At 36.2% G+C, this 17,088-nt stretch overlaps 1 protein-coding gene across 2 annotated transcripts in view; it reads right to left on the bottom strand.

Moving 5' to 3' along the window:
- Positions 1 to 16,244, bottom strand: part of kdm7ab (lysine (K)-specific demethylase 7Ab) — a 65,881-nt gene extending 49,637 nt beyond the window's left edge. For both annotated transcript variants that reach the window (XR_015525709.1, NM_001444175.1), the window contains 1 exon segment: positions 16,138 to 16,244. Coding sequence is in view for 1 of the 2 variants with exons in the window: in NM_001444175.1 (NP_001431104.1) it covers positions 16,138 to 16,235 (98 nt within the window). In the remaining variant the exon portion in view is untranslated.
- Positions 16,245 to 17,088: the final 844 nt, after the last annotated feature.

Here is a 17,088-nt window from a genome sequence, read left to right as displayed (position 1 = left end):
TATTCACTTTAATTCATTCAATGACAAAATAATACAAATTTTACTAAATGTGATTGTGACTGAATTGTAAGATTAAGCCATATTGGTCACTCTTATAGGATCCTATCTCAATAGGAAGCAGGTTTCTCTTTCCCAAAATTCTGATTTGAAAATATGAGCGAATAAATCCATCATTCAGCTTCATATTCCACTAATCAAAGCTTCCTTGCAAAAACCGACGAGCGAGCCAACAATCACAACACTGTCACAAACAAATTCCACAAAATCTCATGAGACCCACTAAACTCTTTAGTAAGTGGTTTAGCGTGAAATAAACTAATAGCATTAAAGCATGCAAAAACAGACTTGTTTGTTTCACTGCTGTTTACTAATTTAAATCTTACCAAGCTATTGCATTCGCTGGTTGCCAAGGCTTACGCTGTTGCACTGGTATTGCATGTTGTATTCTGGAGAGTGAAGGGAGGGGATTCTGACAGGAAACAGAATGTCATCGCATCTGTCCAAATCCTTTGTCTAAATAGGCCCACAAAAACAACATTAACATTTGAGCTCATGTCGTAGATGACCTTATTAGACTAAAAGCTGATAGACTTGAGAAATAACAATGCAATCCAGCCTCTGGGCTCCATTCCATCAATATCATAAATCCACGTTGTCCGTCTCTAGAAGGAAGAGCCTTTAAGCCTTAAAAAGATGTTGAGATTTGGCCTCAAAAGACACGAGAGCACGCCGAACAGCTTTTTTTCAGGAAGAGATCCTCTTTCACGGTTGAGGAACGCTCAGACAACAGCCGTTCTTCACTGAGCTCTTATGACCTGCCATTTAGCCTGAATGGAGATAGTCATTACTCAGCGGAAACGTAGGCTTGATAGGGAGATGGAACAAGTCTAGGCAAACAATAAGAGGATGTGGCCATTTCTCCTCAATGGCACGTTTTTGGAAAAGTGCCCATGGGTCCCCTATGGGTGTGCAATACATTTCTGATGGCTTCTTAGATAATGGACTGGGTCAAATGTGGGCATAAGCAAAGGGATTCAGCGACAGAACGTTGGAAGATATAGGAGCGCATAAACCCAACACAACCAATGAGCTCTGCTGAAAGCTTAACCAATCGTTCACCTAGACTGCACGCAGATGAAAAGAGTCTCCATGGTGATGGAGATTTCACAGGCAGAACTCACAGTATGTAAGCCATAGATCCCATTACGCTCTCAGAATCACACTTTGTAGTATGGTTTGTGCCTGAGGCCTCCATGCTGATTAAAGCACGCATGGAAATGTGGAGATTGTTAAAGTCGAATGCCTATTTAGTCTACCTCAACTGCTCTCGATTGGTGCTACTAAAGAATTATGGATGGGAATTGAAAGGAATTTTCCACTATTAAAAAAAAAAAAAAAAAAAAAAAAAAAAACTTCCATTGTGTGTGTGTGTGTTTGTGTGTGTGTGTGTGGGGGGGGGGCATTTCTCAAAATATCTTCTTTATTCACAGAAAAAAGAGAAAAGAGATAAAGGTTAGCAACTAATAAGAGCAGGTACTTTAGTCTCGCCTACTTTGATCTGGAAATCTTTGGTTAATTTCCTCTGTTTGGTACATTAAGGTCTGTCAACAATGAGTAAAACAAACATCAAACAGCTGTTTAATATTGTTTTTCGATTACATCAGGTTTTCTTATTGTCTTTTTGACGTCTTTTATAGACCCTCATACTTTTAAAGTTTGACATTTTTTTATTTTGTTTTCAATACAAAGTTCTTTTAATCGTACTAGCTATCATAAAAGCATGAAAATGGTGAAATTTAAACAAAATTCTACAAATGTAATCACCTTGGTGAAATTTTGTAAATAAATCCCTAAAAAAATAAATAAAAAATACTTCATTCATTCTTAACAAATACTCAGAAGTCACTTTAATAGACTGAACAACATGGGATCCAAAATGTGAGTGGAAAATTTCACCTATACACACACAATTCCTAATTATGTTGATTTCTAATAACTAAATGTCTGTAAAAAGTTCAGTAAAAGTTTACAGTACTGTTTTGTAATTTCACAGGTAAAGCTTAGTCATTCTAGTAAGAACCTACATCCACAATGGTCAAACTGGTCATGTGAATTTGTCGTATTTACCACCAGCAGAAAAGAAGGTTGGATTGAAAGTGATTCTGGATGCGGCATTATACATCCCAATGCTATGAACACTAGGACTTCTTGCATACAAAAAAGGGCTGCACGATATGGGAAAATACTGACATTGCAATATTTTGTTTTTCAGGGATATATATTGTGATATGAATATAATTTCAGAAGATGACTCTATTTGGAAGGTATTCATAACTTTACATTGATTGGTATGATTTTGTAGGGGAGTGCTTCTAACTATAATAAAAATATATTTATTCATAATTTTACACACACACACACACACACACAAACACACACACACACACACACACACACACACACACACACAAAATAAATTACAGCAGAGATGAAAAGAATCGAACAAAGATAAAAGTAAAATGATTAATGCTTTGTTTCCACTTGAGTCTAAAGGCTGATTTGTACTTCTGCGTCAAACGCCGGCGTATGCTACGGAGCTAATGCATAGCCCTTCGCCGTGGCTGTCGGCGTCACTGACGTGCACCTCTCAAAAAATGTAACTACACGTCGCAACCACGCGTAGCGCAAGTACTGTGATTGGTCGGCTTGGTAGCGCTGACGAGTCTGGGCGGGACCGAGAGCCGCGTGAATGGCGCGAACCCAATGTAGCGATTGTTTACAAGTGTGGAGTCCTGTGAAGGAGCTCCGGATGGAAAGTTTTGTTTTGTGTTTACCTCATAGTTAAAGTTGTAGCACGTCCGCCAGTTCCTGCCATAAAAAGAAGCAAGTTTGAGCCACTTGTACATCCCGGAAGTGTTCAGGAAAAGCAAAAAAAGCAGGGAAGAAACTCGTCACAGAGGAGCATTTACACCTCACTGCCAACTAGCGTTTCAGAAGTGTTAATGCAGACCAACAGAGACAGCGCGTAGAAGTATAAATGCACAGCTACGCGCGTTGCATGCGCCGTTGGTTACGCCGGTCACTTGACACAGAAGTATAAATCAGGCTTTACAGTACTGACATACAGAAATATAATAATTTTTAGATGCGATCCAACGTTGCTTATTTTATAAAATGTAAAACAAAGATAACAAATTAATAGAAAAAAATACACAAATGTTCACGGAGTGACTTCCACTTGATCTACTAGCTGACAAAAGTCTTGTCGCCCATCCAAGTTTTAGGAACAACAAATAATAACTTGACTTCTAGTTGATCATTTGGTATCAGAAGTGGCTTATATGAAAGGCAAAGGCCTCTAGATTATGCTTGTTTTACCAAAATAAAATATGATCATGCCTTAATTTTTAATTATTTAATAAGGACAGTAGGGTATGACTTTGCTAAGATAAAAGTCTTTTCACTTAATGCATACATAATGTACAGTATAGAACAAAGTCATGGTGCAGTGGAAAAATTTATATCGTGTATGACTCCCATAAGCTTGGACAACTGCATCCATACATCTCTGCAATGACTTAAATAACTTATTAACAAAGTCATCTGGATTGGCAAAAATCAATGTCTCCATCTTACCATAGACACGCTCAATAATGCTGGTGACTGGGCTGGCCAATCCTGGAGCACCTTAACATTTTTTGCTTTCAGTAACTTTGATGTGGAGGCTGAAGCATGAGAAGGAGCGCTATCCTGCTGAAAAACCTGTAGTTTGTACTGTAATGATCATCACAAATGTCTTGATGCATCAGGCTGTTGATGTTGCCATCCACTCTGCAGATCTCTCACACACCCCATACTGAATGCAACCCCATGATTTTTCCCTCACCAAACTTGACTGATTTCTGTGAGCACCTTAGGTCCGTGCGGGTTCCAATAGGTCTTCTGCAGTATTTGTGATTATTGAGATGCAGTTCAACAGATGATTCATTTAAAAAAATCCACCTTCTGTCACTTTTCCAAATGATCAATTAGAAGTCAAGTTAGTATTTGTTGCTCTTACAACTGGGATCGACAACAAGACTTTTGTCAGTTAGTGTAGTCTCCACGAGGCATAACGGAAGTCCTTAATTGCAAAAAAAAAATTAAACACAATTAATCTTTGTTGAAGTGGGACGCTTTAGAACTTCTCATGTCCAAACTGTTTACGTTTACTTAATATATACTGCAATGTGACTATTGTAGATTCACACATTGCGATAGCGATGCTCAAACTATATATTGTGCAGCTCTAATAAAAAAAGTTTCTAAAAAATCATTTATGTGCATGCAAGTCATAAGACAACCCCTGGTTGCCATTCACTTCCACTATATGGAAAAGAGCAGCGAGAACACTCTACTAACCATCTCCTTTTGTGTTTTCCAAAAGATAGAAAGAAAGCCCAGAAAGACATTACAGTGAGTAAACGATGACTGAATACTCATTTTGTAACTTGCTGTAATAGCCTCCAGCCTAAGCAAACACAGTCAAATTAGCTCATTCCCCTTGACTTTAACTTATAGAGTCCTTAATTACGAGGTGGAAGTGTAGGATTTCCGAGTTGGATGCCAAAGCAGAACCTGACAATGACCTCTCTCGCATTCATCAGTCCCGAGCTTAAGTTACTCATCATTTAGTGGACACTTCTCATCCTGTGCGACCTGCAACAGTCTAATTGCAAAGGCTCCCTGGAATAAACTAGGGTTAAGTGCTTTTGCTTGAGGGTATAATGACAGAACAGCAAGATAAAGTGGCCGTGCAGGACTCTGAGGTGAACCTACACCCTTTGTTAGCAAAGTAGATCTTCAGTTTAACAACACAGAGGACACTGTCTATTTAGATGTACTTATTCGCTATATTAAGCCTGGCTGTGGGAATTCAGAGAGGAAACGAACAGTGTGCAAAAAAAAAAAAAAAAAAAAAACAACTCAGCCAACAGACAGTACCAGGAAACATAACATAAAACAGGGGTTAAGGTCGATAAACTAAGCCTTCCTCTCTCTTCTACTTTCTGTCTCTTTGTGAAGTTTAAGAGCGTCTATGTAGCCCCTGAGAGTAATGAGCACAGGAAGCTGCATTTAGCGTAGGAAGCTAGGCTTTACTGCTGTAAACTCGCAAGCCTGCCCGCGACCATCAGCCCAACATGAGCAGGGCACTTCCTCCAGACGCAGATGTGCTGCAAACTCTCACCTCTGTTTGGAGATCAAAACACAAACAAGACTGTAGCTGCGGTTTAAAAATAGTACAGAGCCTTACAGTTTCAACTAGAGACTACCACGTTTAAATGTTTAAATAATTATTTTAATCAGCTAGAACGGATTTAATTGATCAAAAGTCATAGTAAAGACATTTATAATGCAGCAAACGATTTTAATTTCAAATAATATATATTTTTTACTTTCGATGTCAAATAAAAAAAAATTATAATGCAGTGCATAATGAAATCAGTGGACGTTTTTGCAAGTTTATAGTATTTTGCAATGAGCAAATCCTCACAGCACTAACTACTTATCCTTTAAGCATTAAACATATAATATCAGCCCTTATTGGATATGACAAGAAGACAGAACACCAATGTGATCCTCACAGTCTATTCATGAAGCGGATAAAGGTCTTGAAATCAATAGTTTGCTAACCTAACCTCAGGCAGTTGATCATGACCGGTCTGTGAAAAATCCATCTGACAAACAGCTTGCTACTAAACAGTATGAAAAATGAATATAGAGATATCTTTACCACTGCAATACTGAGTTTTTGATTCAAATAATCATGTTCACATGAGATTTTATCTTCATATAGTAACTACATACAAATAGGGCTGCGCGATTAATTGAAAATGATTGCGATCGATTCAACTCTAGTATCTTAATTCAACTTTTCTATGATTCAGCCGATTATATATTCAAGGTCAAGAGAGAAGCGTGAGGGCAGTCGCACAAGACTTCAAAGCAACATGGACTCCTCCAAATGGTGTTAAGTGTCACATACCGAATTTTAAAAAGTATAACGTTAATTTACCCAAAAATGTCATTTCTGTTTTAATGTGATGATGTTTTCACGGTTGAGATATCACACTTGAGCTGGCCTTGAGCTCGGTTTACTACCAAGAGGACGCGCACGTGCCCACCAATGATGCTGACTTTAGTGAACAGAACTTGCACAGGCTGTAAATAACATGTAATAAAGTTGGAAATAACGCTCTGTTTGTAGCCCAGAGCGATCATTTGAGTGCGGCGTGGGAAACATGATTTGCATGTATGTGTTTTTTTCCTCACAGTGACGACAGCCATGAGCCGCACTCGGAAGTTGAAGTGAAACCGGCACACACATCATTTAAACGATTAGGGCTATATTGCATTTTAGAGTTATGACAGACATTTGATATGTTTTTTTCTTTCATAGCGAACAAAGTGTTCACTCTATCAGTACAGCTACTCTAGCCGATATAATGTTGAATATAATAATAATGACAAATGTCTGATTTTATCAGTGAATGAAATGGTCTAATAATGATTTCAATTACAGATTGCAAGCATACATCTCAAACATAATGCAACTTTAGAATTATAAATTAGTGTATTCTAATGTCGTCACTTTACTGTGCATCAACAACCAGGACAAATTTAAAATCTGTTCAAGTCCACCATTCCAAGTCTATACAAAACCTTGCATTTTAACCAACAGTAGACCAACACGTAGGCCTAATATTATTATGGTTGTTTAACCATATGTCTGAAAAATAAGGATAATAATAGCCTAACCTTTATTTTACATCTACAGAATAGTGAGAAAACAGTGATCTTGATCTTAAGCATCTTAATCTTAAGATTCTCATTTTAGCCAGAATCGTGCAGCCCTACGTAAAAATCATTTTCTTTCTGATGGTGTAGTGGCACAGGTTTTGTGCACATCCTTTTGTACCACATTTTGCAGCTAGTCCAACAACCAGTATTTGAAAAAATAAAGTAAAACCGAATCTTCTTTTAAAAGGGTTTACTGAAGATATTCTAACAAAAACACAAAGGTACAAAAGACTCGATATAGCTCAGTCAAAAAACTGTGTTGCTTCCATCATCCATAACTGCAATCTGACTTAAACGTACAAAGTAATGACCTCATGACGTATTACTGTCGGAAACCAAAAATACCAAAATAAGTTTTTAAATTGTATTAATTATTAAATTATGCAATTTTGATAATATAATCACTATGAATTCTTGTTATATTTCAATATTTATTTTCACCATGCTTAACCTTTTTAACTAAATTATCATCACAAATGAATTATGCATAACTGGCTCTTTTAGATGGTAATGCATTAGATTCTATCCCATTCTTAACAGAGTCAGAAAATAAATAAAAAAAGAAAACACTACAAAATAAATAAAATACATTCAAATTAAAGATAAGACAAAAAATGTCTGCAAATTAAACAATGTCTTTTATATCTACAGTGCTCAACATATGCGAGTACACTCCCCACAAATCACTCATTTAAATAAATATTCTTAATATTCTTATTAAATTAACATATTTATAGGATGCTTTGCAATATTATATTTGTGCATATACATTAGATTAGTCAGTAATGTTATATTTGTGTATATACATTAGATTAGTCAGTTCTAAAGCCAAATCTGGAGCTAATCTAACAAATAACTTACAATAAATGTTGAAAAAATGTTAGGGAAAAAATATTAAATGCATTTTTCAAAAACTGCAAAAATCAAGAGAAACAAAAAATACGTAACATTTTGTTGAAATTTTGTAGTTTCTAATTTTCTTTGCAATATTTTGCATGAATTTAAATGTATTATCATTCCATTTCTATAAATGTTGTGACTAAAATATTATTTTATTTTAATAAATATATCTATTTAATAAATCTGTTTTGTTCAAATGCATCAATATATATTTTTCATACTGATTTGGAAGTTGTATTCAAATTGCAATATAAATCACAGCTAAATAAAATATTGCAAGCCATAATAATTACTGTAACATTCAAAACTTTTTTTCCCCCTCACATTCACTCAATAATATGTATGATTTGCATTTTAAAAACTGAAGTTATAAACGAAATAAAGAACAATTCTTGGAGACCGAATACATTAATGAAAAAATAACTTCTGACCCTGACTGATATTCAAGTAAAGCAGCCAAAATCACGTGATCATCTTATCTTCATCAAGAATCTCTTAAGTTCAATATAAAAACTGGGTGACTTTTCAAGCAGGACAAATCCAGCTAAAAAACTGGTCTGACAAGACAGAAGTCATCGATCTCCTCTCAGTGTTTTCACCCTCACAGGGACATTGATGAATGAGTCTTTGAACTTGCCTCTGGGCAGCGAAGCCTCCATCAATCTTTCCCGTCCCACAAACACACAAATACGCCCACGCACGAGCACAAAGCATGCAAATATGCACATTATTCAAAAGACAAGAGACGCACTGAATCGCAGAGCTCAGAACTGATTTATGAGGATTTGCTAAGGATGAAAGAACTATTTAAACAAGCCCTTTTATTGTGAATCTGGCCAAAAAGTAAAAAATCTGGTAAAGGTAAGCGCCAGGATGCACCATTCCGACAGTCAGCCGTTGAGCTTCATCAGTCAGGCTAGTAGGTTTGGTGTGTTCCACATGTCAGCTCTCATTTGGTTAACATCGAAGCTCATTGGCCTGATTCAGCGTTGGACCATTGGCTGAACAGATCGCTCCGGCTGGTTATTCAGCAATGTATCAGAGCAAGAGTGTGACATGACGTAGCAAGTAAACATTTCATGTCAGAAAAGATAAAAAAGGCCGGCTGTAATTGCTACATTTGTCAAATGTTTGCAAACGATATGAATTATTAGATTATCAGACATATTTGCACAAGTGAATCCCTCTGTGGTGAGTGACAATTACAGTGATTATGGTATAAAATGCTGCTTTGTTTACAATTCCATTTTGTTTATGATTCTCGATTCAGTCAGCTTTCATCCGTTCGGTTTATCAATGTGCAGCTTTTTGGTTTATCTAACGCGATCTAATGCAAGGCGACAACACAGTTGGATAGCTGTTTGTCGTCGACTTGGCACATATAGAAGACATTGATAGAGGAGGGTTTGCATTCAATGTTCTCCAGCCTCCGGCACCCAGACTGTAGGTCTGCACAGGAAGTTTTGCCAAAGGAGAAATAGTCTTGCCAGACTGAGCCTGGTTTCTCTCAAGGTTTTTTTTTTACTTCACTTTCGTCAATTGGTGACGTTTTGTTCCTTGCCACTGTTGCCACTGACTTGCTTCGTTTGGGACTTGTGGAGCTGCTCATCGATGAATTTGCTCTTCAGTGTTTGGACTTCCAGTAGTGAAAATACAACCACACTGAACTGAACAAAACAAAAGTTTAACTCTGAAAACTGGACTGACACAGATTCAATTTACTAGAACTTTTATGTTAAGCTGCTTTGACACAATCTACATTGTAAAAGCGATATAAACAAAGATGAATTGATTCTATCAAGATTTCCGGTCACCCCCATATGCACGGCCATAGTGGCAATACTCAAATGTAAACAGCATGGATTACATGCTTGATGTACTACTGAATACATCAATTTGCAGTTTTGTAGTTGCTTTAAATTTTAATTACTTGCCCAGAAACGATAAGAACAAGCATGAATGTTGTCAAGATTCTTGCCTTGGAAATCCTGGTTCAGCTTGGCAAAGAACTAACTAACTTACTTAAATTACTTAACTTATACACAGAAATGCCAATTGACTGTGAGGCAACAGGCAACAGCACTACCCACGGCACCATCGTGCACTATCAGACTGTGTAATACTGCCAAAACATGACAATAATAATCATTTTCAGCAATAATAATCAGCAAAATATGCGAGTGCATTCAGTTCAGTGGCATTATATACGTTCTTCTCTCTGATATGGCAGATTGACGACATCTTGCAAAAAATATGAGTGTTTTTACAACGTTAAAAGTATGAGTGGAGAAAATGTTTTTATTTATTGAGGCATCATGATTCTTTCTGGTAATTATTGTAATCGACTCTCGAAAGTTCATAATCATTTCTCTGATTGTGATGCTCCCAAATTAGCTTAATTTGTGCAAATATGGACAAACATAAAAAATTTAAAGACATGGAATGGCGCAGAGCTTCTTGTCTGGTGGTGTCCACTGTTCTAAACCTTAATAGACACGGCGCAGTACTGTAGATCTTATCCTGTGTGTGACTGGCTTTAGAATCCCGAAAAAACTACAGAATGTAGACAGGGTGGCATTTACATGATAGATGGACACTGACTACAGCAGAATTGTATGCCGCTCACGGTAAAGCCTGGTTTATAATTCTGCGTCAAGTAACCGGCGTAACCAACGGCGCATGCTACGCGCCTGGCTGTGCATTTATACTTCTGCGCGCTGTCTCTGTTGGTCTGCATTAACACTTCCGAAACGCTAGTTGGCAGTGGTGTAAATGTTCCGCTGTGTCGAGTTTCTTCGCTCTTGTTTAGCTTTTCCTGAACACTTCCTGAACACAACTCGCTCATTTTGACAACTGAACACTTCCTGAACACAACTCGCTCATCTCAGCCTTAAACATGAACAGCGAATGAAAGTGAAAGTGTAGCAAATGAACGAAGAATTGTGCACTTTGTTTTAAAGTTTGTTATATGTGGTTCTGAACTAATAGGAATTTTAATATCATTTCCAAATATCTTTATTAAAACATTTTTGTTTTAATACATTTCTTTGTTGAAAGGTAAACAAACTAAATGAAACAAAAACAAATGCAACATTTTTTTTTTTTTTTTTGGAATGAGAAATTTTGTACTTTATAATTGCGCTTTGTAATCTGGCATTTAAATGTTACATTCAGAGCTTGTTGATTGGCTGTTTCCTGTCATAAACAAAAAAATAGAATCAAAACGTGACTCCAGGATTTAGAATGGTGAATTCCCTAAAGATTCCTACCCTTAGTTAAGAGTGTTCGTCTGGGCCTCTTGTAACTATCAGGCATAAATATCAGGAGTTTTGTAATCCTCTGAGGTTTTCGCCCCAAGCAGCTCTTGCTTTCCAAAACCGGCCTGTGCATGGAGCCAGATAACAACCAGGCCTGGGTGGATAATCCCATTGGTGGCAGGCAGCGGTGCCACATGGAACCTTTGAGAAACCGAACAAAACGCATCAACCACGCTTTCCCCAAATATGATTAGCCCGCATTATCAACACTGCCAGTGGGCACCATAGTGTTGTAATATGAAGATACAGAAACCCCTCGGCAAAATTCAACATAACTAATGCAAGCGTCATTGAAAATAATGGGAAATACTCATATTCTCTAATAAGTGTAACATTTTGGGTGTGACATTTTTGGACTATTGTTTAAAATTAAAATTCAGAGTCAGAGCATTTCAAGACTGCTCCAATCTGTGACTTGCTTAAGACTAATAACAAAATAGGAAGAAGAATAAATTGTTGTTGTTCTAGATAGTCATATTCTATTAGCATTATTTTAGGGTTGCTGATAGCAACAATATTACCAATATCATTTATTAATATTAGGGATGCTCTGATCGGGATTTTTGGAGCCGATATCAAATAACGATTCCTCTTCATGGTGATCGGCCGATAAGGAGTACCGATTCTGATGCTTCAAACTTTAACATTGCATAAATCACATTTTCCCCTCAAAATATGATATTTAAGTGAAGTTCTCTCCTTTTGTAAGAGAAGAAATGAAGGATGCTGCATATAATCCTATAAACACGTCTCTTATAACCATTTAGTGTGGATGAGTCATGGTCAGAAATGAAACAGCTTCACAGAAAACAATAAATAAACAGATAAAAAAATATTGGTAACAAAACTGACTAACAATGCAATTAGGAAACATTGTAAATGATGGACGAATAATTCAACGTACCTCAATGAAGAAAACATTTGGCCGTGCGTATTTGGTGCATAAGAAGTTAAAATGCATGTAAACCCACAAACAAACAGTTGCGATGAGTTTATGTCAGATCATCTCTAATTATTATTATTATCAAACTATACATCATTTTGTTAAATATGCTATTTTATGCATTTCATTTTTTTAATTTGAGCTGAAGAACACAGAAAAAGCACATATTATTCATTCATTCATTCATTTTCTTTTCAGTTTAGTCCCTTTATTAATCTGAGGTCGCCACAGCGGAATGAACCGCCATCTTTTTCACTGTATGTCTTACACAGTGGATGCCCTTCCAGCTACAACCCATCACTGGGAAACAGCATATTTTATTGTATTAAAGTATTTCTTTATTAGCTAAATTATTTTTGAGATGGAAGGTGGAATTGCATATTTATTAGGACTGGGCGATTAATCAAACGAAGCTAATTTGACGCAAATGAATAGAGTACACTCAAAATGTTCACGTCTATCTACGCTCGAATATCGAAATTTATCTGCGCATGCCACGTCTGGTGTGAACAAAGCATTGGGCAATGTGTGTTTTAATTTCAGTTGTTCAGTGTTGATGTCCAATGAGTAATCGTAGATGGTAGTTAGTGTGTATTTCCTTTATTTATTTTAAAATCCAGTAATGCACCCTTCAATTAAAAAACATCTTGCTTGTAATATGTGAGCATATTTACTCAACAAATCAGTTCAGCGAACTTTGAGGAAAAATAATAATAATAATTGTTTATTAATTATAATTGGGTTAAAATGTTAAATTAATTGATATTTTAATTTTAGGCCAAATAGTCCAGCCCTAATATTTATGCTATTTTAATATTTGAGTTGAAGAAAAAAAATGAATCTTGAGTCTCATATAGAGGATAGAATTAATCATTTTAGAAACAAATTGTTATAATTATTATTTTATAACCTCCATAATAATGTTAGTTAGAATATGTTAATTTTGTCTTTTATTATTATTAGATTTTAATATCCATGAAAATAAATTGTGTCCTTGCTAATGAGCTAAAATAAGATCAGTTTAAAAAAAAAAAAAGAATTTGCTATTTTATTTATTAAACCATTATTTTATTTAAAATGGATATATATTTTACTTTTAGTCAACAACAACCTTTACACATGCATGAATTTATGAAATCTTAAAATCAAACTACAAAAAAAAAAGTGCTAGCCAGCCATTTCACACTTACAATCAAGCTGCATGATGTTCTTGCATGCCTTCTGGCAATATTCACGTTTCAAGCTGATGTTAAACCCACTGTTTCACACATGGCCTCAGCAGCTCGCTACACGTCAAACAGTACCTGCCCCTTTAAGGAGGCGGAACCACATGCCCTTTTAAGTAAAACTGGGGGATTTAAATGCCCGACCCCTGCTGTCAATCAAAGAGACCAAACAATCACAGAACCCGTGGAGGCTGCACTTCTTTATTTAGTGTTTTACATTTAAAACTATCAAATAAAACGTTTTAAACCAAAAATTGCAAACTACTGGCCAAAAAAACTTAAATGCATATTTAAGCATTTAGGAAGAGAAACTGGAAAAAGGTCTGATGTCGTAAACTCAGCCACACGTCTTTGTTTGGTCACCCCCCCTCCACTCCCAGTGTAACTTTTCATCAAACCCCCCACGTTTCCTCACGCTTCAAAGACTGACTGCTGCAGAAAACCCAACAAAGAAACAACCTGGATGTCAAATGCATTTCATTTAGAAGTTATAGGAACACAAGACATAGTATAAGATTCATGAAAATAAAGTAGTCTCTAATTAGCAGTCCAGCTCTTTTTAAATACTGAAAGTGAATTGCAAACAATCTAAAAGTCTTAAAATACTAGTTTTGCTTTTATTTTTTAAACCTCCTTAAATGCAAAAAAAATTGGAGTTTATAATATTATTAGAAATCACAAACAAGTCTTAGAGGGCCAGTTCACCCAAAAAAATCTTTCATTAATTTACTTACTACTCTCAAGTCATGAAGAGGTTGTTAACTTTTTATCTTCAGTAGAAAATTAAAGATTTTTTGGTGAAGCCAACTCATACATAATCAAATCTTGAGGCTCCTAATGTAAAAAAGGAAAAGCAATCAGTCTTTCTAATAAACCAAGCATTATTCACAGCCTCAGCAAACATTCCAGTGTGTGATGACAACAGTTTGCAGTGCAAACTTCTTATCACATAATGACACATGTGCAGATGCAACATATGTGCATTAAAAACAAAGTTTAATTTACAACTTTATAAAAACCCATTCCATAATCTAGAAGAAGCACAAGCTACATTTCAATAAACAACTAAAAACCAATTAAAAAACCTTCATTACACGACAGCAAGGTCACAATACAGACGATTATGAACAGCTCAAGACTCAAAATTGTTTGGCAAGATTTTAAATGTTAATAATGATGAGTTTTGCATTTTTAGGATAAAAATATTATGGTTTCATGGTATTGTGATTACTGCTCTAAAATATATTCCTTTTAAATGTCTAGGTAAAAAAATTTTTTTTTGAATATTTTTTTTAAATATTCACTGTAAAAAATGAATATTTTTCATTTATAATATTTTTTAAACATTTATAATATTTTGTTACAGTAAACATGTCAGTCTAAATAATTTAAATAAACCGTTCTTTACCATTTTGATCAGAATTTTTGAATATCTTTTCTGCTGGAGAAACTGTTGTCTTAAATACAACCAAAAAAAATGTAAATAAAAATCTTACATATACCTTGGAAAAGGTATAGCAGAAATTTAAAAAAAAAAATTTAACTGCTGTAAATTTTGAAAACTGTTATCATTCAATGCCTACATCAGATGACATTAGTCAGAAAACAGAGGTGATAATGTCGGGTTGCTTGTATGTCTTTTTTTTTTACTCTAAAAGTGCCAGAAGCTGTTTTTTTTTTTATTGTAAAGGACCAGTGTCAGTTTAAATTATCTCTGATGTTCTACTAAATAAATAAAAGAGTCACCTACATCCAGGGGTGGATTTAATAATTTTGGGGCCCAAGCAATTCCATCAATGGGGCCCCGAAAGTATTAAAATGCACCTTTTGTACTTATTTTTTTTCCTCCTCCTTTTCTACATTTTGTCTTAATGCAAAATAATAATAAAGCATCATGTAAAACTTTTGAAACTATTTGTTTTCTTAAAATGAATTCACATCACAACTAAATTTTTTTTTAACTAAATATGTACTGAATTGACTGCTGGACTCGTCCATGATTGAAGGTGGGGGACACATTTACACAGATGTAATAATTAAGTTAATCAAGTTAAAACTCTTACTGTTCATAAAATAATAGAATCAATGCTCCATATAAGTTATAGATATCATTTATACTTTTAGGCATTTATTTCTGGACCCCCAGAGTTTCTGAGGCCCTAAGCGGCTGCTTATCTTACTTATTGGTTAAATTCACCCGTGCCTACAGCTTGAATAGCCAGAAGTTGATTAACTAAACAGCAAATTTCCATTTTTGAGTGAACAATCCCTTTAACGAAGATGAAAGCAACTGTGCACAAGCTCCATACTTCGGCACCAAATCGATCACGGCTTAGTTTAAGTTTAAAAATCATAGGCGATACAAATTTAACACTTTTAGCTTCTTATCCCAGGATTTTAATATTTAGCTTTACGACAAGTACAGAGCGTTAACTCAAATGTTAAATGCCCATTATAAATCTTCACTTGACGTCTCACGTGCACAACAACAACCAAGTCAAAGCAGAGATATTTACTGACCTCTGACATAAAACCACACAAGGGGTTAATGTCAGCTGATGCCCTGCAACTCCTAGCCACAAAGCTACCGAGAAACCCTGCGTGAACCCGTTTACACTGAACTGTCGGAGAAGCAATGAAAAAACACACTTAATATCACTACAAAACAATAACAAAGCCATTTGGGATCGAATTAGCAAACAGGCAAAGCTAGCATGTGTGTTAGGAAATTACTAATAAACGTTTATCAACGCTTGGAAATGTTGACAAAGCAGCGCGTGAAATCGCCTCGGTGCGAGCGAGAGACCGAGACCAGCGGACGGCGAATTTCTGACACCCAAAATGCCACACACGGGCGTTTTTGTTTGCCTTCCCTCACATCATACGGCGGAGAAAACGCTAGATTTCTTACCTGCCGTGAAACCAGTCCTTACAAATGTCGCATTCTATCATAAACCGGCTCACGTCGTACGGCTGCCGGCAGACGCAGTACAGCTGGGCCGTCGCCATCTTCGGACTGTCCCCAAACAACGCAGGCAGCCTGAGCTCGGGCTGGGCGGGGATTCCGTCTAATTATGCGGAAACAACACAGAGGGGAACGCGAGGGGCGGGGCGAGGAGAGCATGTCGTGACGCCATGCATCAACACGGAGCGAGAGGCACGTCATCGTTACGCAATGAGACGATAATGTGGCAATAATAATAATAAGAAAGGAGTGAATGTGTGTTTCAGTCAAAGAAAAGAATCAGTCCTTGGGAAAAATATATCTGGAATTCATTAATAGATAAAATAAAGCTAATTGGAAAAAGGTTAGCCTAACATTATTAGTCGTGTTTTTCTAACAAAGTAAAAAAATGCATTTAAATGCATTTTAGAAATTACCAATCATCAATTGTGTCATCAAATATATGCCGTGAAAAGTAACCTGAGTATCATTTCACAGTAGCGACCCCTGATAAAGCATGGAATAAGCGGAAGGAATAGAAATGTTGCCCAATTTGCACCCCTCACTGTAAAAAAAATCTTGCCGACTTTATTTAGTTGAATCAAATGAACTATTCTAGTCATCTCAACTTACATCAATCATGACTAAATATATTAAAAACATGATTAGCAGGCGACACAGTGGCGCAGTAGTTATGCTGTCGCCTCACAGCAAGAAAGTGACTTGGCTGGGTCAGTTGGCATTTCTGTGTGGAGTTTGCATGTTCTCCCTGTGTTTGCGTGGGTTTCCTCAGGGTGCTCTGGTTTCCCCCACAGTCCAAAGACATGTGGTATAGGTGAATTGGGTAGGCTAAATTGTCCATGTATGAGTGTGAATGAATGTGTGGATGTTTCCCAGAGATGGGTTGCGGCTGGAAGG

The sequence above is a fragment of the Danio rerio genome, chromosome 25, assembly GCF_052040795.2.
Source record: "Danio rerio strain M-AB ecotype USA chromosome 25, GRCz13ab, whole genome shotgun sequence".
Lineage (NCBI taxonomy): Eukaryota > Metazoa > Chordata > Actinopteri > Cypriniformes > Danionidae > Danio > Danio rerio.
The sequence above is the reverse complement of the archived record's forward strand: the minus strand, read 5'-3'. Positions and strand labels throughout refer to the sequence as shown.